Below are 20,881 nucleotides of genomic sequence, written 5' to 3' on the forward strand. Positions count from 1 at the left end.
GCTGGTATTTGGAGAGAAACCAGGTCTGAACTGCCTTCTCAGTTGCAATACTTTCCTCTTTCCTTCCAGACGCTTCCCACTTGCTGGCGGGACTGCCAGGCCTCAGACTCCTGCCGTGAGGCCAAGTGAGCTCAGTTCTTGCTCAGATTTCCAGAGCTGTGGACGGGGTTCACGTTGCCTACATGTGAGCTTCAGCCAAGACACTCCAACAGGGATTCTGCCCTCTGAATGCCTTCGGATGCCTCAGTCCTATCCTGGTCACAGCCCACTGGGTTTTGTGATGAACAGGGAAACAGCATGAAAGAAAGCAATGGCCCCAAAGGAGGAACTTGTGATTGACACAAATGGGGATGTTCCCTTAGGGGCATCATGTATCGTCAAAGAATCCAGCCCCCAAGTTACTGATTTCCCCACCAGTTTACATGTTACAGAAAGCAGATGTGCTTAAGTTCCCTACAGTATTACAGTGGAAATTGATGCTTCGGGAAAGGAAGCCGTATGCTCTGGACGTAGCAGGTTTCTTTTGGAATTCACACACTGGGAGTCTGGCGCTATCCCCTAAATGGTACTTTTGTTGTCTTTTTGTTCAAGACAGCAAGCTTCTTCCAGGATCAGAACTGCCTGCCAGCCTCTCTGGATAAACAGCCCACCAGCTCTCTTGGTAGATGAGATGTTTAATGATTAGCCTAACTCATTGTTTATCTAAGTGGCAATTATCACCGTGATGAAATAGTATTTTAACTGCAGGGGAAGCATTACGGATAGCTCCCAAGGAGAATCTACTGGCTGGGAATGGCCAACGGAGCTTCCTATACACGGAGGAGAGGACCACTTCATCCTGGCTGGCAGATCTCTGAGTCTGAGATGCTATCATTAGATGCTGCTCCAAAGACCTAAGGAAATGTGCCCTGGAGAAGTGTATGGTCCCAGTCCTTCTAACTGAGGCTCAATGGCCCAGCAAAATATGAAAGTGCGGCCTGTGCTTCTAAAGCGTAACAGCCTAGAGTCAGTGGAGTTCGTGAAACAACCTCATCATCGCAGGAGCAAATCTCAGCAGGTGCGGTTCAAGGAAGATGGGACCAGTAAGACTCCACCTGGCCAAGCTGAGGTGGATGTGCAAGCTGTGATGGGCAAGACTCAGGCCTCCAGGCACCATCACCTCCCCACCTACTCACTCTCCTTCCCCAGGCCCCAGAAGGCAGGGGGCTTTCAGAACATTGCGATCCAAACCTCCCCCAGTCTCAGGAAGCATTTCCCAGTTTTCAAAAGGAAGAGACTCACAGCCAGCAAGTCCCTGGTAGAAATGCCAACAGCCTCCCAAAGTGCCATCCAGGTCAACGGCAACCTCTCCGAACAGGACATTGTATCCTCGGACCTTGCCTACTTAAGATTGGCTCAGCATCTTGAGGATGGGCCTCGAAGAGTCAAAGTGTCCCACCCGTTTCCTCCTAGAATGTCCAAGGTGCAAAGCAATGGGCCTATTAGCGTATGCTTGGAAGCAGGGACTTGGAAGATCTCAGAGAAAGCAACTGCTGCCATTCAGGTCCCAGATGACATTTACCACAGTCCTACATGGGCAGCTAGAAAGTCCACTTTCAGTCCGGACAGGTCAGGTGACCTGAGCAACTCCGTACATCCTTTGGTGGACGTGTGTCCCGGTGATGGGAGAACAGTGCCACTCTCAGATTCAGAAAGATCCCCTCCCTGCTTAAATGCCACCAGCGATGCCAGCCACACACCAGGCACGGGGAAACTTAAACCTGAATTGCTTTTGCCCAAAGACAACGCTGAGGACAAAGACCTTGGCCCACTGTCATCTCGGTCAAAGGAAACGTGTATTCCGTCACCTCCACGGACTCACAGCTCCCCCTCACCAGGCTCTCGCAGCCAGCCCACCCATTCGGGAGGGGCTTCAGACTGCTCTTTGTCAAGTAACAATCACCAGGATCTGCTGTCACTCAAAACTAACGGCGTGTCAATTTCTGCCCCCACGTGTCAGGAACAGACGACAAAGAACCCCACCCAGTCAGACACCATGGAGTTTCAGAATTGTTCGGGGAGCAATCACCTCCCATCTCCTCCTCCAAGAAGGGAGACCAAACTTCAGAGGGACAGAGAGACGGGTGGGATTAATCCAATTCACCTGGCACAGGGGGAGCTCTGTGACCTCCAAGGCCGGCTGCAGTCCGTGGAGGAATCGCTGCACTCGAACCAGGAGAAGATTAAAGTCCTTTTGAATGTAATTCAGGACTTGGAGAAAGCTCGAGCTCTCACAGAAGGGTAAGGTGAAGGTGTTTCTATTGAAAACTACTGGGTTACGTCTTTTGCCAGGACAGGGGCAGAGAGAGCACTGGTTCCTGTTAATATAATGCCTCCAAAGTCTTTGAGGTTCTGTGGTTTCGTTCCTTTCTAGGCTTTGGTGGATTTCCATTGCTATTTGTTTTAGTGTCCAGATATCAAGAGACCGGAGAAAGGGGGGCAGCAAAACAACAGGATCAAAAAGTATTTTTATAAAGAGAGGAGGGGGGTGGCCAGATAGTAAATGACGGCAGAAGATGAGAGCACATGGCTACTTCCCCCATTCCATCCTTCCAGCAAGTTGCTGTATTTGCACAGGATTTTAGTTATCTGTGTGCTTTTTACAAAGAACTTGAGGTTACCGTTGACCTTCCCCCTCCACTGACCACGTGGATGGATTTGGCCAGTCCATCCCTGATCCACTAAATAGGAACTGAAATGAGATCACAATTCTGCAAAGAGAAAAAGTTACAAAATACTTTCCTGGGTGACTCAGCACCAGTCTGGGGAGGGGTAGGCAGTGGTTTGCTTAGGTGTGGAAAGCTTGTCCTTTGAAAAAATGCCCCCCAAAGCCTGGGAAGAAGGAATGAGTAAAGCTAATCAGCAAAAGGGCAGGAGAAGGAAGAAGTTATTAAGTGGTATTTGCTGATATGAATCAGACCCAACATTGCCTTATAAGAAAGAAGCACTGTGGTGTTAGGGAGAAATGCATTGAACAAAACGGTCTGGGGTTTTAATAATCTCCCTTCTATTTGCAAGGTCCCTCAGTTTCCCTCACTATTGGTGGGGGTAAAAGTAACTGACTCATCTCACCGATTTATTGTCAGCATGAAGAAAACCTCAGATACAAAAGTGCTTAAACATTTATAATGCCCTCTAGAAAAGTGAGGTCCTATTATCATGGGTTTCTTGTTTCTTTATTTGTTACGCAACTCTAGAGCATTGCTACTGATAAGAGGGGTAATGCTATGCTGTAGGAAACCAGTAGCTAGAATGTGTGCATCCCCTGGGGATTTTGTCCAGGGACTCATCCAGCAAATGCTCTCTCTTGCAGGCGCAACTTTTATCGAACTGGTCAAGATCTCAACAATTGCAGTACCTGCCAGAACACGGCGTGCATCATATACAGGTACCTGGCCAAAACCAAGGCCTCTGCTGTGGAGCACAGAAGCTGTGGGGGCCACAGAGCCCTCTTGTAAACTCTCTTAGACACAGAAAGCCAAGTGAGAGGCAGAAACAGGAAGCCTTTGAATACCTAAAAGCTAAAAATTAAAGCAAAGGTGTTTAACGATGAAATGTTCGTATCTGGTTCCGAGGCGGACATTGCTTGCTTTCTGCACAAGAAGGTCTGTGAGCAAATCCCATCGAATGACCTACCCTTACTGCACGCTGAGTGTTGACACGGCGCTAAGCTCTGCGTGGTGTCTGCATCTCATTTCACAGTTACGCCTTGTGAGGCAGGTGTCCGTGTCCTCAGGGACGCTAAGACATGTGACCTAGTTTTGCTTTAAACATTTTCAGCTAGCCAGAGAGGTCAGACTCAAATCCAGATCTTTCTGATCCCAAGCCTTGGGACCTCAATCCAGCACACCGCCTCTTCCTCAATGCTGCCTCTCACATGCCAAGCGTGTCCTGTGTGTCAAGAACTGTGCTAAGCACTTTGGGTTCATTACTAAGTACATCATTTCCTTCTAGTGGTAGTGGGGGCGGTGTATGGTTGCTACAGTAAAGTAGATTTGTAGAGTGGTAGATGAGAAAAATCACATAGTGGTAAGTGTGCTAAACGTGAAGTCAAAATCCCCAAGACTGATGCCCATTCAACTGTCTCGGGCTCAGTTGCCTCATCTGTGGAGTGGGGACAATTATCCTTATTACCGGTGGCCATGAAGAGCAGATAAGCTCATTTTTGTGAATGCCTTTATAACTGCAAGCCTCTGTACAAATCCAAGGGCTTATTACTGTTATTACTAGAAAGATCATTGCTCCCTTAGCTGGCAGTCCACTTTCAGTAGCGTGGTAGAAAAGTGGTCAAAAGCAGACATTTCCGGTGATGGCTTCTAATTTTGTCTGTCTAAAATATACAGTTGAGCTTTCTCTATTACTTTTCTATTTTGGAGAAGAAAGGCAGTGAGAGCCTAAGCAAACTGAAGCCCGATTGTATTGTCTGTGTCTTCTTTTTAAAATCTCTTTCTCTCTAGTGGAATCCTGGGATTTCATCCTAACAAGGGATTGGGAGGTAAAGGGGTGCTGGAAACAGAAGTCAGGAGGCCTCTATACTTAGGGCCTAGGACCTTGAGCATTTTCTCAGTGAAATGTCAACTCCTTATGCTTGGGAGTCACAGGACCATGTCTTTTCATCAAATAACACAAGTTTCAGGACCACTCACAGGAAATGCCCTTTATCTTAGTGTAAAATATCCCCTCAAAAAAGGGAGCCCTGGAAAAGGTTTCTGGTATAGGAGTGTGTAAATAGGCAGTCTTATCAATTGTTTACCTTTTTTACTCTATTTTTTGTATCTCCTATGTTAAGTAAATTTCCTAATCACTATGAGGACAAAAACTATTGAATGTCTAGACATTTAGGGAGGACAAAAACTATTCATCATAAACAAGAAGAATGATTTTTAATGAACTTCCATTTAAATTTTGGATAATTTATTTTTTTCAGCATGGTATGCTATATTTTCTACCATCTTAGGATGACTTTTTATTTAGCTCTGTAAATGAAAAGGAGAAGTAGTTATTTCCCAATCTACTGTGAGTGTCATGGCCTGGTCTTGAGCAAATCATTTCTGGCCTCTGAGTTTCCTCATGTGAAAAATGAGGGCTTTTAATTAGATGGTCCCTATGGTCCCTTTCAGTCCTGACATTCTGATGTTTTATGCTGAATTCAAAGTGGCAATATTTGGCTAAACTATGACCTTCCAACAAGTCTGAGAATGTTTGCATTTTTCTAGTATGTACTTCAAACATCCCAAGCAAACATTCTAAATTAAGTTACACCCCTTCACAGATTAGCAAACCTTCACACACACACATCACTTCCTAGTTGTCCAAGAACAGCCACTGAATGCCTCCATCCCTTATTACCATTCAAAGCCAGACTGCTCTCCCAGACAGTATCTACAACCTTGAATCTAAGCCATTGCAAAGGAACGGACAATTAATTTGATGAAAACAAAGAGATCAGAACAACATCCCCGTCAGAGTAACAGTGGGAGGATGAGAGTTGTCATTTTTTTTTTTTTTTTTAACATTTCAAATGACTTCAAACCTTGTGTTGTGTCCTGGAAAGTCAGATCTTACAAACTGATGAATAAGTGATGTGAAATCCTCATCCTCAGGCCTTGTTAAGCTTCAGTCTCTCTCCCTGATGATGGATGGGCCCAGTCCCCATCACTGTACATAAAGCACATGGGCGCCTGATAGTTGCCTGCTGGGTCTTCTTCTGTGGAGATGTTGCTGTTAAGTTAGCAACACATAAGGTTTTCCAAATGGTCTCATTAGCCAAAGGCTATGGCTATGCCACTCACTTCCATCAAGACATGTGAGGTCATTGGTTCTATCCAACTCATTTTCCCTGCTCCAAGAACAGCCCTCTGGGTGCCCTGACCCCATGCCTCCTTGACTTTCTTCTTACTGTGGATCATTCTGGCAGATTCTACCTCACCAAGGAGAATAGCACTAATACAAATGCCTACAGATTCCATGCATAGCTCTTAGGAGATCTCAGGGACTTCCTTACAGCAGGGAGGATGGGCTCCTTGGAATTGTGACTACAGAAGGTACCAAGGGAAGAGTGTGGGAATTGACTCTATACTGTAAGCTGGTTCCAGGCTGTTTTAGTCCCCAGTCATTCTCCTCACCTTTCTTTAGTGTTAATCCTAGGACAAGTTACTCAAAGGATTGGGTGAATGCCACCTGTGGTACCAACATTAAGTAACAGTGAATTACATGATGAGAAGGTTGTCCTTTTTTCCAAACTTATTTCAATTCCTCTGATTATCTAACAGGGGAAATCTGAGTTTGGTACTAGAGTATCTTCAAAGCCTTCTAATGCTTGCTTATTACACTTCTTTGCCAAGAGAGAGCTGCTCTCAGGTTCATAGCCATAGACAAGCAGTGGTATCTAACCAGAGGGTAACTGTTTTCAATTTTTTACTGAAGTTTTTAACTTTGAAAACTAGTCCCTCTATATATTCATTGTAGGTATATATTCAATCCAGGTGATGTGGATCTTCACTTTCAAAAGAGGTATTACTTGCTTTGGATAAGTGTTCAGGTTTAAAAGTGAATTGATTCAGAGAGAGAAAAAAAAGTAAGTAAATGTGCAGATGGTGTGGGGAGTTTCACAAAGACCTGGAAGGTGGTGAATGAACCATGAAGCTTGGAAAAAGCTATCCTAAGGAATAAGCTCTCTTTCCTCTTCTCAAGGCCCTGGGGTCCCTCCATGCCACATCCCTCCTCCATCCCTTACCCCTGCTCTGCTTTTCCAGCACTTTGTCTTCACTCTAAAAAAAATAAATAATCACAGAGTCTCTTTGGAGGTCTTTGGCTACACAAATCATGCATTAATTTTCTGGACATAAATCCCAGAAAAAATCTGCTTGGTCTAAGTTGTAAAATGCCTCAGATGTTGTAGGGAAAAGAATAGAAGTCTTTCTTATAATCCCATCTGAGTGTGTTGCTTAGGAAATGCAAAGAGGAAGCTGCAAACTTACCATCTGAAATAGGTGAAGGGAGAGGTTGGCCATGGAAGGTTTGAAAGATTCTAGAGAGGAGAGAGCAGCAAAAGAGTTGTTGTGTGTCAGGGAGGTTTGAGGGGGAGGGGATCTATCTGAACAGCTGTCTCCTGCCAGCTCTTCTCAGCCTTAGCCTCTTTTCATGGTTCCCACTGCACTCATGGATTTTAAATTTATTTCTGTGATACCACCCTCCCCTACCTTTTTCATGAGATTGTTCTCTCTGTTTACCTATAAATATTTCCATATGGATATCTCAAAGCCACCTCAAATTCACCATTTATCAAAACACAGGCTGTATTTTCTTCTTATTATTTCTGATGTTCTCAACACCATTAACCATAACACCATAAACCTTAGTTCCCACTGCCTCACTCTTCTCCTTCATAGCACACATCAAAGTAGCTACTAACTCTACTTGCTAAATCCATCCCCTAAGCTTCATCACCTCTGTCTCTGGTCAGTCAAGGCCCTCACTGTTTGTCACTAGAACATGGCCTTATCTTTTTGCCATAGGTCCCTTTTGCCCCATCCCAGGGAATCCTCCACACAGATTGCTAAATTACCTGAAAAGTAAAATCTTAACACGTCACTCTCCTGCTAAACAACTTTATCCTAGTTTCTGTGGCTGCATTTAGCTCATTTTTCAGGGTCCTTTGAATGTGATACTAACCTTCTCACCTGCTGGGTCTCCCATTTCTCCTCAGCCACAGGAACTCTGGCTAGTTTCAAATACTGTGTGTTCTATCATGCCTTGGTTCCTTTGCATTAGCTCCCTCATTTCCTGGAATGCCTTTTCTGCTCTGCCTTGTCTGGAAATTTCATCTTGCAGCTTAAAAGCCCGTTCCTCTAGATAACCTTACATTACTTCCTGTGGGGGAACCCCATGGCATGCATGTTCTTTTGCCATACTGTTCATCCTATTGCATTGTAATGTAATGTTGATGAGTTTCTTTCCTTCAGCCAATGGCTAATATCTCGAAGTGGTGGGCAGTGTCTGGTACATAGTTGGTGCTCTGTAGATATTTGTCAAAAAAGGAAATGGCTACATTGTCTGGGGCAAGGGTTGGAGACAGTGATTTAGATTGCCCAAAAGTACAACGATTGTTACCATTTGTGTGTGCCACTACTCTTGGGTAGGGAAGAGGAGGGTCTTAATTAATCAAATGTTCTTATTGGGGAAGAAAGGCAGCAGATCCTCAGCAGATGTTTTTGAACTGAATCAAACAACAACTAAAGGTAGTACAGAGATTGTCAATTTTCAAATACCTGGAATGCTACATATTCTCCACAAGATGGAAGGTCATCACACCCTCCTTAGATGACTCAGAGAGCTTGCTGCAGTTTCACAGGACGTTGAGATCCTCGTTCATCATGGCCATCCAACATTATTGCCCAGTACTTCTGTACCGGCTGTGGTTGGAAAGGCAAAGATTGGTCTGTGGCAAACCACGAATTCCCTCCATGCTCAAATAAATATCTCCCTTCTATGGTATCCGAACTGCCCCAGTGATCTCTTTGGGAGAAGGGTTTAAGATATTAGATCTATAGTCTCTCTTGGTAAAATATCAAAACCCAGAGTAGAAATAACGGCCCTGTAAGATGTCCCTATCCTAATTCCTGGACATGTGAATATGTTACCTTACCTGGCAAAAGGGACTTTGCAGATGTGGTTAAGGATCTTGGGATGGGATAAATATCCTGGATTGTCCAGGTGGGCTCAATTTAATCATAAGGATCCCTACAAAGGGAAGAGGGAGTCAGGAGACATAGAGTCAGAGAAGGAGATATGACAACAGAAGCAGAGGTTCAAGAGAGGAAATCACAAGCAAAAATTGTGGACAGCCTCTAGTGGAAAAAATCAAAGGACAGATTCTCTCACAGAGCCTCCAGAAGAACACAGTTCTGCTGACACCATGATTTACAGTTCTGGAGGACTTCTGATCTCCAGAGTTCTAAGAGTACCATTTGTGTTGTTTTAAACCACTAAATTCATGATGATTTTTTTTTCAGCAGCAATAATAATACAACCAAATTAAACTCTCATGATTCATAAACAAATCACATCTAATGGGAGTTCAGTTTATTTGCTCTTTTTTTGATGATTTTTATAATTACAGCAGCTAGCTGACAAGAGATCTGTTGGGAAGAAAATTGGGGGAAAGAAATAAGACAGTGTCTATTATTACTGGTCATTATAAATACCTTTTGTTCCCACATTTAATCCTCACCACCATGTGAGATGGATAAAAAATACTCCCATTTTGCAGATGAGGCAACTGAGGCTCAAGTACGTACACAATACTCAGATGAGACAATTGGGACTGAAAGAGTAAGGCACATGCACAGTTACTCTGAAGCTAGTAAGTGGCCATGACAAGACTGAGACTCACTTTTAGGGCCTGCTAGTTAGATTCCATAGCATGCTGCCTTTAGAGGACAGACCTGTTTGAGGGGTGTCAGCAGTATGTTACATGGCCAAGTTCCCCTCAGCCAAGGGCATCATGAGGGCTTGTGTTTTAGATGCAGGCTTTAAGTAATGTTCTCAAACGGTAATCATGGAGCACCAGCATAGGAGACTCCTGGGTATCCGAATACTGGTTGCTGGCCTTGACCCCTAACCTGCTGGAGCAGGAGGTGGGGTGAAGGATGGCAGGAGTCTGTAGTTGCAGCAAGTGCCTTCAGAAGTTCTGATCCCAATAAAGCTTAAGAGACATTCAATTAGGTAAAATCAGGATTTTCTTTTTAAAAGATTTTATTTATTTGAGAGAGAGCGAGCGAGGGAGGGAGCATGTGCACTTGAAGAGAAAGTATAAGCAGTGGAGAGAGAGAAGCAGGCTCCCCATCGAGCAAGGAGACCAATGTGGGGCTCAGTCCCAGGGCCCTGGGATCATGACCTGAGCCACTTAACCAACTGAGCCACCCAGATGCCCCAAAAATCAGGGTCTTGAAAGAAGATGCAATTGATTTACTGGAAACTTTTGTGACAACCAGCCTACATGCCCATGAAAAGAAAATTCTTGCTAATAAAATAGCCCAGCAAATAGCTTTTGTTTTAAATGCATCATTGGAAAGACGTTTACTTTTCTACTAATTGTAGGGTTAGGCAGTCATATACAGACCTAACTCAGGGGTGCAGATGAGAGTGGACGCAACGGGAAAGGAAGTGGAGGTCAGGGGGCTTGCTCATGTAGTAATTTTTGAGGCCTCCTATTTCCAAAGAGAAGAGAAAATGAGTCTCTGTCAGTCCACTTTGGGGCCCAGGCTTGCATTATGCATTACGTAGGGCATTCACTTGCAGTGGCTCCTTCCTGCCATGTCTCCCAGTTGCTTAGGCCTCATCTGAGATCAGAACAGAATGGCAATCCCTGCTGACGTTGCTCCTCCAATTAAGGTTAAGATCATTTAAAGCCCAATGTTGCTCCCAAACTAAGCCCAGATGTTAGGAGCTATCCTCTGGCGAGTCCTGGAGGTATCATAAATACCAGATAGGGTGGGTATGCAAGGCTCTGGCCCGCACCAGCTCCCCGACTTAGAGAGGTGTAGTCACCGTATGCTCCGGAACCAGGTAATATGCATGGCCCCAAATGCCAGGCACCTCCACCACCATCCTCTCATTCCCTCAAGCTCCACAGACCACGGGCTGCCTTTTCCCCATTCCCGATTCCTCCACCATTACAACTCCTTCTGACCAGACAGAGAAGTTAAGGATATTCCAAAGATTTGCTACAAGGGCCTCCCTTTGTATTCCCATTGTTCCCAATGTCACTCCCTCGCAGTTTAGATATTCAGAACTCATCAGAAGAAGCCTCTCCAGAACACAGGCCAAAGCCTTACAGCTGCATGCCCTGCCGGAGGAAAGCCAAGCCGGCCCCTTCCTGGGGAAAGAGGCTCTGGAGACTTACATGAGCCACCTAGGGCCACACGGTCAGTGGCGCTGAGTGTCTCCCTTGAGTTTCCTTCTGTGGTGAAGCTTTCCGACCCCTGGGGCTTGGCCTTCCCTTCCACTTACAACTATTACCTAACTAGAGAAAAAGGCATTATCTTACTAGAAATGCAATATGCGCCCGGGCCTGTGGGTTTAGTAACCCACTTTCCACCTAAATTATTTAGTATTTTCCTTTTGTCTGCTTCTGATGCTCTGCCAGCGTGGAGCTGGGTGGACTGTGCGAGCTTCGCCTTCCAGCCGCAGTCCACCCTCTGGCCAGCAATGAAGTCCGCGGTGAAAAATAATTATAAATTACACAGCATGTCTGTTCTTTCTAGTAATCACAGGGGTGTTTGCAGCCCTCACCAAATTTCAATACGGACTGAACAGCATTTATTCCAGATGCTGGAACAAGGACATTAGGGCAACACCACCCAGCATCCCCCAACAAGTGCCACTGAACATGGCTCAGCTCTCTCTTTTTAGGAAGCAGACATAGAGTTCGGAGCACATGTGGCAATTTCTCAGAGCTCCGACAGGTTGATCCCCAAGACATTTGCTTCTAGCCCCCATTTCTCTCAGTAGCTTTGTCCCTTTCTTCTTCTCCTTAGAATGCAAGGAGAAAGTAGGATTTATAGCATCAGCAATTTATCTGAAATAAAAATGAAACCTATTTTAATGCATTAATAGCTAAAGAGGCTGAAACATACTATAAATATAAAATCAATCAAATTTAGAATTTCACAGGAATAACAAATGGATGGCTATTGGCACAGAGGACACGGTTGACCACAGAATGACCCAATCTTTATTTCTCTGTAAAGTTAATGTAACAATCATTACCGTGTATTGAACCAGGCATGGTGCCAAGAGCTTTGCTAAACACTGTACATGTATCCTTTCACTTTGGACTCCCAACAATCTTAAAATGGGGGTCTGGTTGTTGTAATCACTCTGCAGATGAGGAAACCAAGACTCAAGAGGGGTTACCTGAACAACTTGTCCAAAATTCAATGCAGCCAGAGCGCAAACCGATCGTGCTTTCAGGAGATTTTCTTGCCCCTGCCCCTCTTACTCTGACCTTGCAGAATCAATGAATATACATGTTAAAGTTCTCTGAGATGACCTGCCACTTCTGAAGGCCGAACCTAAAGACCTTCTTGACACAGAACCACAGAAGGCAGGGCACAGATTTCTTTCACAGACAGGGATCAGCAGTGAAGATTTCTGCAGCTTGGTCCTACTTACTTATGTGTTGAGAAGGGAACCTACAATTCTCTGAGGACTCATCAGCAGACAGAGGCCCTAGGAGAAGGGGTACACTTGCCAACTTAAAATGGCTGCAAGTTGTAAAGCTTAAAATTATACCCTATAAATAATGAGCAATCTGGTCATTAGAAGAAAGCATTCGGAACAAAATCCCTTCCAGGCTTGGGGGAAAAGAAAACAAACTAACGAAAGCTCCTACTTTCCCAGACTGTAATTCTCCCCCAGAGACACTTTCCAAAATGGCGTGATTTATCCAAGTGGAGAGGAACCAAACTACCTTCGTTGATTCCGTTGATTCTTACGGCTAATTCTTTAAAAAAGAAAGTTGCAGGCAGTAATAAATCTGTGGTGCACCCTTCATTCTATTGTAAGAGGGGTCACAGAAGCACTCTGACAGAGATGATGAAGGGATGGAGAGGGGTTTGGGAGATGTTTTGTCTTCAGAGAGATGCTGTGGATCACGAATTTCTCAGCCAACTTGCCTGGAGTTATGGTTTATGGCAGTGGCTTGTCGCCACTTTTCTTTATAAAAGAGCAAGACTCACCTGCTAAGAAGAAAGTGCAGAGAGACAACCACAGACCTCAGCAGCCTACAGCAGACCCAAGACTGCTGAGTCCCTGTATGACCTTGAGTAACCTTCCTCTTAGAGGCGGTGCCCACCTCCTCTGGGAAAACAGCCTTATGGGCAAAACTGCCCTGCAAGCTAGAAACACTGTTTTGAAGTGGGTTGGTTAGCTGGCTCAGAAAGTGACATCATGTGCCACAGCCGCAGGTTTGGTCCAGTTCCACAGGGGGTTGTGAGGTCTTTAAGGTGCACCAGGCCTTGATCAGCACTGCCTCACCACACCTACCCCATACACATTTGGCACCTAGGATCTCACACAAATAGAGACTACTATGCTCTTTCGGCACGGAATACCTCAGTATACAAGCTTTGAAGCTGGACAGTATAGGCGCAGATCCTGGCCCTGTCGCTTACTAGTGTGTGCTCTTGGCAGAATATTTACCTCCCCTTGCCTCAGTTTCCTCATGTGTAAAATGAAGTTAGCATCTATCTCAAGGGGCTATGAAAATTACACAAGACACGTGAGAATTATTGAACTTGTAGTATAGTGTTCACAATACAGATGACTCTTCATAAATGAGAGGAGTGGTAGTTCTCCCTGTCTTCCTGCCACCCCTCCACTCTCTCCACTTCCTCCTCCTGCCCACCTTCCTACTTCTCCTCATTCCTGTTATTATTATTCACTTAAATACCATATGTCCTCACCTAACACGCTGCAGGTGTTCTCATTCTTTCTTTCTTCTTAGAATAACCCCCCCCCCCCAATAATAGCCAAGCCCTGGAATAAAACAATTGATCTCTCTTTAGGAAAAACAAAGGACAGGGAGTCAGGAAACCAGGCTTAGATTCTGATCATAACTCATGGTGGGACTTTCCTTTGCCAAACCCTTTGTCAGTTAAATGGGGATAACAATCTTCCCATCTTCCTGGGCTATTATAAGGGTAAAAGAAAAACACAGATCTGAAAAGGTTTGTGATATAAAAGCACTATATGAATGTAAGAGGTTTCTACTTTTTGTTTCTACATAAACTTTTGGCTCACTGCACTTCAGTTTTCCCAGCCAAGATACTGCATCCACAACCTGGCTCTGTTGTTTGGTTATATTCTCATGTATTTACCTACTTTTTCTTCTTACTATTTCTTCTTCCAGACAAGCCACAACTTAGGCTTCTCTCTCCTTCCAATTACCTAGAAAAACATCCTTCTACTTTTCAACTAGCATGATGGCTGAAGCATTGATCTATCAGCTAGATTAGTGAGGTGCCCTCAAGAAGAAAACCTGAGAGCTCTCTTCCATTCCTCCTTTCCACACAGCTCACTTTCTAAGTGCGGTGTGGTGCCATGCACAGGCATTGTAGGCAGAAAGGCCTCTAAGGCTCCCCAGTGAACTGGACACCCCTGAAGCAGGGGTTAGGTACTCCATCCATCTTCAGAGGACTAACCTCACAAACCTTGAGTGCTCTGGACTATCTCAATGGTCCCAGGCTTGAATCACACACTATAATAAATTCTTGGCCACCATTTGCCCAAAGCTGTGAGCCAGAGCTCTGCACAAGCCAAGCACTCAACACTTCTGTCCTCCCTATGGAATATAAGTGTCAGAAAATGGTAAGGGTGTCAGGGTAGGAAGATTAAGAGGAAGAAAACAAGTGGAGATGAGGTTGGGAGAGTTACTGGTGTTGTACCTTGATACCAAGCCCAAGGCAAACAATCATTCTCCAGAATCTATAAAGAAACCTTTGTTAAGAGTTTATTTGAATTCTTACCAAGTAGGCAGTGTATTCCTTTTCAAGAGGGTGCTGAATTGGCGTAGGTTGGCTAAGTAGGAAGTTGAGTGGTATCTCCTCTTCTCTACCCAGCCTCAAAATGAAAACAGATGAGAGAGGGCACTACCCCTGCCTATTTATAAGGCAGCTGCTACCAAAACAAAACATACTTCCTGTCCTCCCCCACCAAACTAAACAGTAGTTTGTCAAATGGAGGAATAAGAAGAAAAGTGACAATTTTCCTTTATTTTAATAAATTGCTTTGGCCTTAAAAACATTAATCAATTTCTTTCTGAAGTATACATGTTTCCCTATACTCTGCTATTTGTCTGGCCTTGAAAAGAAAGTCACTTTCAATCCCCTTTAAATTGTCAAGACCAGGGGGGACAGTTATAGGAGGGGGGTGGGGAGCTCCCTGAGCTCTAATGATTATAATGGAAACCTGTGGTGTTTCCATAGAAACATAAAGAGTGTATTCTTCCCTGAACGTATATGGAGGGGAAGAGTGAAGAGTTCCTGACAAGGTGTACAATTACTGAAGAGCTAAAGGTATGAGTGAAGAGGTAAGGCATTCAGTCCCTAAGATAGGAAGACAAGAGACTTAGTGAAGAGTGGAGTGGGCAGACACCATATCCTACGTGAGGACATTTCACCTGTTATTGTGTCCCATCTGCACAAATACCCAGTGAGGTGGCTTTATAATCCCCGCTTTCAACTGAGTCTCAGAAAGAGTAGCAACTTGCCCAGGGTCACCCAGCCAGTAAGCGGTATTCTCAGTTCAAACCCAGGAGTGTTCCACTTAAGAGTCCCTGTTCTATTCTCTATATTGGGCTGAACTTTAAGTTGTGATGATGAGACAGAGTTAACATTCTGTCTCCTGGCTCTTCTCCCTCCAGGCATGCCAGTTCTATACATATTCTGGAATTCCCCAGAGCATTATTTTTTCCTAACTGGTATTGGGACACTATTGTGAATCTTAACAAACTCAAGAGGTGTGTTGTTGTCATTTGTTTGTTTGAATGGTGAAGTCAGAGAAAAGTTACATATAAGGAAAAGAAGGAGGTCAGTTTATGTGTATGCTCATATAATTTGGTAGAGGTGTGTGTATGAACAGGTGGTAGGTAAGGGTAGTTGAGATAAATGCAAAGCAATTTGCAAAACAATTGTTAGTTTAATCATCTATCTAATGTGCTGGGATCTAAGATCTATGAGAGCAGTATCCATATCTGTCTATCTTACTGTTAGCCCTGTAGCTGAGCACAGTGTCAGGCTCAGAGCAGGAAATGGCTGGTTAGCCAGCTGGCCAGCTGGCTGGATGGCTAGATGATGGGTAGGATGAATGGATGGATAGATGGATGGATGGATGGATGGATGGATGGATGGATGGATGGATGGGTGGATGGATGGATGGATGGATGGATGGATGGATGGATGGATAATTGGTTGGATAAATGGATGGTTGGTTGGCTGTCTGGCTGATTGGATAGATGGATAAACTATCCCTTATCAGAAAGCACAGGAAATTCTGAGAATGAGCAGGAGGTACCCACTCTTTTGGGCTCTATATGGTGTTCTAGGATGGAAGACAGAAGGCTAGGAATATTTCAGGAGGTAGCAGAACTGTGAATGTGTATGTGCCCTATCTGCGAACTAGTGCTAGTGGGGTTAAGAATCAGAATTTGCAACTTGCTGCTTTAAATGTTTCCCTTGAAGCAATGCAGAGGTTGTTGGAGATCAATTCTTTCCCAGCCTCTGAATCCATCTCTTTAAGTTTCTACTGGGGAGAGTGAGGTACAGGTAATGCAGACAAAAATTCACCCCATGACCAGAGACAAATATGAGTGCAGTGCTGGATAATGCATCCTGGAAGTGAAAGCCTCAATGTTTGAGTTTGTGGATGTCTCTGTTCAATGACCTGGCAAATCCTCAGCTTTGGCTAAAATGTCCCTAATTGCTTTTGATGTTGACTGATGTTACTGAAGACATAGAGCCACTGGACTACCAGTACCAGGAAGCCAGAAATAATGTCTGTCTGTCTACCATTCCTTCCCTAGTGCCTAGCATAGGGTCTGGCACATGGGTGATACTCAATAAATATTTGTTGAATGACTGGCTGAATACTTGGTGCCTTGCTCTGAGCTGGGTGTTATACATGCATAACCTTTAAACTTCACTGAAATCCTATGAGTAGGTACCATGCTCATTTTGCAGATGAGGACCCTGTGGCTTAAAATAAAATGAGAAATGACTTCCTCAAGACCTCACAGCTAATCAGTTGTGGAGCTTTGCTTTGAAAAACAGGGGCGCCTGGGTCGCTCAGTGGGTTAAAGCCTGTGCTTTCAGCTCAGGTCATGATCCCAGGGTCCTGGGATCGAGCCCCGTGATGGGTTCTCTGCTCCACAGGGAGTCTGCTTCCTCCTCTCTCTCTCTGCCTGCCTCTCTGCTTACTTGTGATCTCTCTCTGTCAAATAAATAAAATCTTTAAAAAATTTGAAAAACACAGCCATTATAGGTCATCCAGCCAGGAGTATGTCTCTATAGAAGAGACCAGGGAGGGATGGAAAAAGAGAGGATAACACCAATGAGAAGAAAATCTGGGTGAAGCTTATGAAAAATGCAGAAACAAAATAATCAGAAACATCTTCCTAATACTCCCTAAGCTCTGACACCCCATCAGTCTGGCTACAAAACATGCCGTCTGGCTCTTCTGACTTTTCAGCTTCTTCTAGCTTGGAATGCCCATTTGGGGGCTTCAGTAGTCATGTGTGACAATCATGATTTGCCTTTCCAGCAGCACCTACTCTGAAACTGGGTCTCTTGTGATGTGACATGGAGATAGTAGATAAGGACAAGGGTCCCTTTAACGATAGCTCCTTTTTATCCCTGGCTGGGTAGAAAGACTTCGGACTGTCATGGCCACATCACAGACCAATGTGGGGGTCTTCTGTCTTCTATATGAAACATTTCAATTCTCTCCTTGCCAAGCAAAGAGAATACACTGTTTCTGTGACTCTGCATTTCCTCCACTTTCCACTCTCCTACAGTGGTTACTCATCTTGGGCCATCTGAGGCCTCTAGAATGAAACCAGGTGAAAACACAGCTTAGAGCTTAAGAGTCTTCTTATAATCATCTCAGCAGTGGAAAGTCCTCCATAAGTAAATCTCCTAGGGTGGAAAGTGGACAATTAAGGGCAGAGAGAGCCCATGCACAGCCTTCAGGGGCATCTGCAAGATTCATTCTTCTGGCCCTACTTTCCAGTTAATGGGAAAACTGAGCCAGAGTTATGAATCAAGCTGACAAACTCTGACACACCTGCAAGCCTGATTCTCAAGCCCTCAAGGGCATGGGAAGTGTTGAGTACCCAGTGTGACCCCCCACTGGAGAACAAACCAGAGCTTCTGTACTTCCTGACCTCTGACTTTCTCAACTCCTGGGAACTGCCGGTCCCCAAATGCATCATGTTTACCTCACAGATCTGTGTACAGATAATACAATGGAGTCTGTATATTAATGACTCCAAAACACACAATAAAATAGCAAAGAAAAAGTGGGGATTAAGAAATACGTGTTAAAGGAAAGTATTTAAATATGTCTACATTGAGGTAAGTGTATATGGAAAGCTCTCCAAGCCACATTATTAAATTGAGAAGCAAGGCAAAGAGTAAGGCATAATGTATTTGTTGTAATAATGGCAATAATGATATTAATAACAACACTAATAGGAGCTACTAAATATGGAAGGTTTACTTCCATAGAGCCAGGTACTGCTGTAAGTATTTCCTTTGTATTCTCTCAGTTAATATACATATTAATTCCAAAGAAAGCCTTTGAGATTGTTGCTGCTGTTGTGTCCATTTTATTGATGAGGAAATTGAGTCATCAGTTTTGTTGTATATTCGTCTGTATTACTTAAATCTTCTATAATGAGGGAGTTTTTGTGTAAAATGTATAAAAATAACTAACAATAACATTAAATAAATGTGCAAGAGAGATTGGAGTAATTTTTACTGAGCACCTACTATCAGGCTGCTATCTTACACGTCTCTTTTAGACTTAAGAATATCCAAAAAAGGAAGGCATTTCAGGTGCCAGTTCAATCCATGAGGAACTGGAGTTGAGAGGAGTGGCACAATCTTCCCAAGGTCAGTAGGTACCTAAACATGTGGGACTTGATCTCAAAGCCTATGCTCTTCCATGTCAGTCAGACACTCAGTAATGCTAAATCAGTATGTGCTGATTTGAATTTACTTTCCTTCCTTCTCTCTGTTTTTCAGTGTAGAATATGATTTTCGGCAGCAGGAAGGCAGGTTCCATGAAGTTCTGCAGAGTCTGGAGGAAGCGGAACCAGTGGAGGAGGCTTCTCCTCCACCAAAGTCCCCAGCAGAACCCCCAGCCCCTGAGAAACAGGACTTAAGGAGGAAGACCAAGAAAGTGAAGAAGAAATGCTTCTGGTGGATCTGAGCTTGTTGGGTCCGTTCCCTTTGCCTCCCCCAGATACCTCCCCAAGGTGGGGAAACCACTGCCCTCAGGCCTTCTCTACTTCTTAGCACAGGCCCCAGGTGGTTAGCCATTTAACTTGTGAAATGGGAAAGACTCGGGCTGGTTTAACTGCTGCTGGACACCTGACCACTAATGTCACCTGAATTGAGTGATGCTGCTTGCTGAGGACTTCATGGACCCTAGAGTGACCACTCACCTAGATTGCTGTCACACATGACCAGGCCACATCCTTTGAGAGTTTAGTTTCCCACCATGAGCAAAACCCTATGACATTTCCAACACCTCCATGATGCTAAACACTTCCTTCCCATCCTGGGTACATCATCCCAAAAGAAAAAAAAAAAATGTTGTGCATGACAGGAAGATAGAGGAGCATTATAAGCAGATACTCTAGAAAAAAAAAAAAAGAGATACATAAACTACAGTTTTCTAAGATTTTGGCATATAGAAGCACAACAGAAGTAGGTAGGGCATAAAAATGCAAGGTCACTTGGTAGGTTGGGTCATTTTCATTTTTAATTAGCCCTTAGATTGCAAATCAAGGATGTGTCATCTCGTGCTATGTAAGCTTTACAGGCAAGTGAGGTTACAGCAGGGTTTAAGGAGCTTGGTGGTATGGCTATCCTGCAGTTGTAACTGCTGCAGATCCTGCCATAAACCATCATGTTCTCAGCCTCGGGCCTGAGATCTGTCAGCAAATGATTTGGACCTGGTTTGGGCTTGGACTTTAAGATTCCACAGTTAATGTCCCTGCAATATTTAAGACCACGAGATCCAGCAGCTTGTCTGTCCATTCATCTTACCAGTAACATAAGACTAAGATAAAACACAACACTGGTTCTTGTTCATTCATCCCAGCAACAGCCTTGTGATAGATTCCAAAGTACATTAATCTTCATAATCTCCCTTTGTGATGACCAGGTGATGGTCACCTGATTGATGAAGCAGCAGGACTGGGGATGAGAATATATTTTTTTTTTCCATTTTAGTATTAAAGACCTTTCCTTCCCAAAGTCTGAATTCTTTTGAAGTCTGACTCATTCTTTTGGCAAGACCCTCATACATGTGGGTCCAGTCAAACTTGCATGGCTGAACAAAGTACTAAAGTAATAGAATTAATTGCTACATACTCTTGGGGATAAGGGGTAGGTTGGAAAGGCTTGCATCCTTTGCATTAAATTCTCTACCAGGCTGTGGTTGCATTGATGCTGCTTAGAAAAGGGATCCTAAAGCTCAGCAAGCATTCAATGAAGAAGGCATTTCATAATCCCCTTTGCTGAAGATCAGGTATCTGAGTTAGAGTCTGCAGAGTGCACGTAGGACGTATGTACCACACTGCAAACTGAGACTAACTGAGCAAACCACTCCAACAACTTCACCTTTCCCTGTCACCGTACTGCAGTGCACAAAGCTATTTCAGTGGGAGCGAGAGGGAAATTTGGCAGAGTTCTCGGCTTGCACTATTTAAGTCTTGGAATGTCATTCAAGATGTTCTCATTCTGTTTCTAGTGTAATGTTTAAACCCACAAAATGAGACCGGAATACATAACACTAAGTTGGAATTAAGATAAATACACTTGTCATACTTAAGAAGTCACATTTCAATAAGATATGCTACCACTGGCTGAAAGCCATAGATCTTTCTGTATCCACACAATCAACTCTCAGTTGGCCCCAACAGTGGAAAAGAACAGCACAGAGGATAATCTAATAAAACAAGATAATTTGGGATCTCTTATATAATTTTATCTCATTGTAGAGCTTCTATCTTAATTTGCTTTGCTTATACTAATTTCCAAATTAATTTGTA

The 20,881-nt window shown here is 44.0% G+C and overlaps 2 protein-coding genes across 2 annotated transcripts in view; one reads left to right on the forward strand and one right to left on the reverse strand.

Moving 5' to 3' along the window:
* LOC111140871 (dedicator of cytokinesis 2) overlaps positions 1 to 20,881 on the reverse strand; it is a 406,275-nt gene that overhangs the window by 189,747 nt on the left and 195,647 nt on the right. The gene's annotated exons all lie outside the window — the stretch shown is intronic.
* On the forward strand, positions 801 to 19,032 carry LOC111140872 (family with sequence similarity 196 member B). Its single transcript, XM_022493105.1, has 3 exons — positions 801 to 2,280; positions 3,353 to 3,427; positions 18,846 to 19,032. The coding sequence occupies exons 1-3, from the start codon at positions 950 to 952 to the stop codon at positions 19,030 to 19,032; spliced, it is 1,593 nt and encodes a 530-aa protein (XP_022348813.1). The 5' UTR covers positions 801 to 949.

The sequence above is a fragment of the Enhydra lutris genome, unplaced genomic scaffold (genome assembly GCF_002288905.1).
Source record: "Enhydra lutris kenyoni isolate GAN:26980312 unplaced genomic scaffold, ASM228890v2 scaffoldscaffold5, whole genome shotgun sequence".
Classification (NCBI taxonomy): domain Eukaryota; kingdom Metazoa; phylum Chordata; class Mammalia; order Carnivora; family Mustelidae; genus Enhydra; species Enhydra lutris.

Excerpts from the sequence above, each read along its gene's own strand:
- LOC111140872 (XM_022493105.1), top strand. The coding sequence starts at position 950 with ATGGCCCAGCAAAATATGAAAGTGCGGCCTGTGCTTCTAAAGCGTAAC. Across the intron at positions 2,281-3,352 it reads GCTCGAGCTCTCACAGAAGG|GCGCAACTTTTATCGAACTG; the intron begins GTAAGGTGAAGG and ends TCTCTCTTGCAG. Across the intron at positions 3,428-18,845 it reads ACGGCGTGCATCATATACAG|TGTAGAATATGATTTTCGGC; the intron begins GTACCTGGCCAA and ends TCTGTTTTTCAG.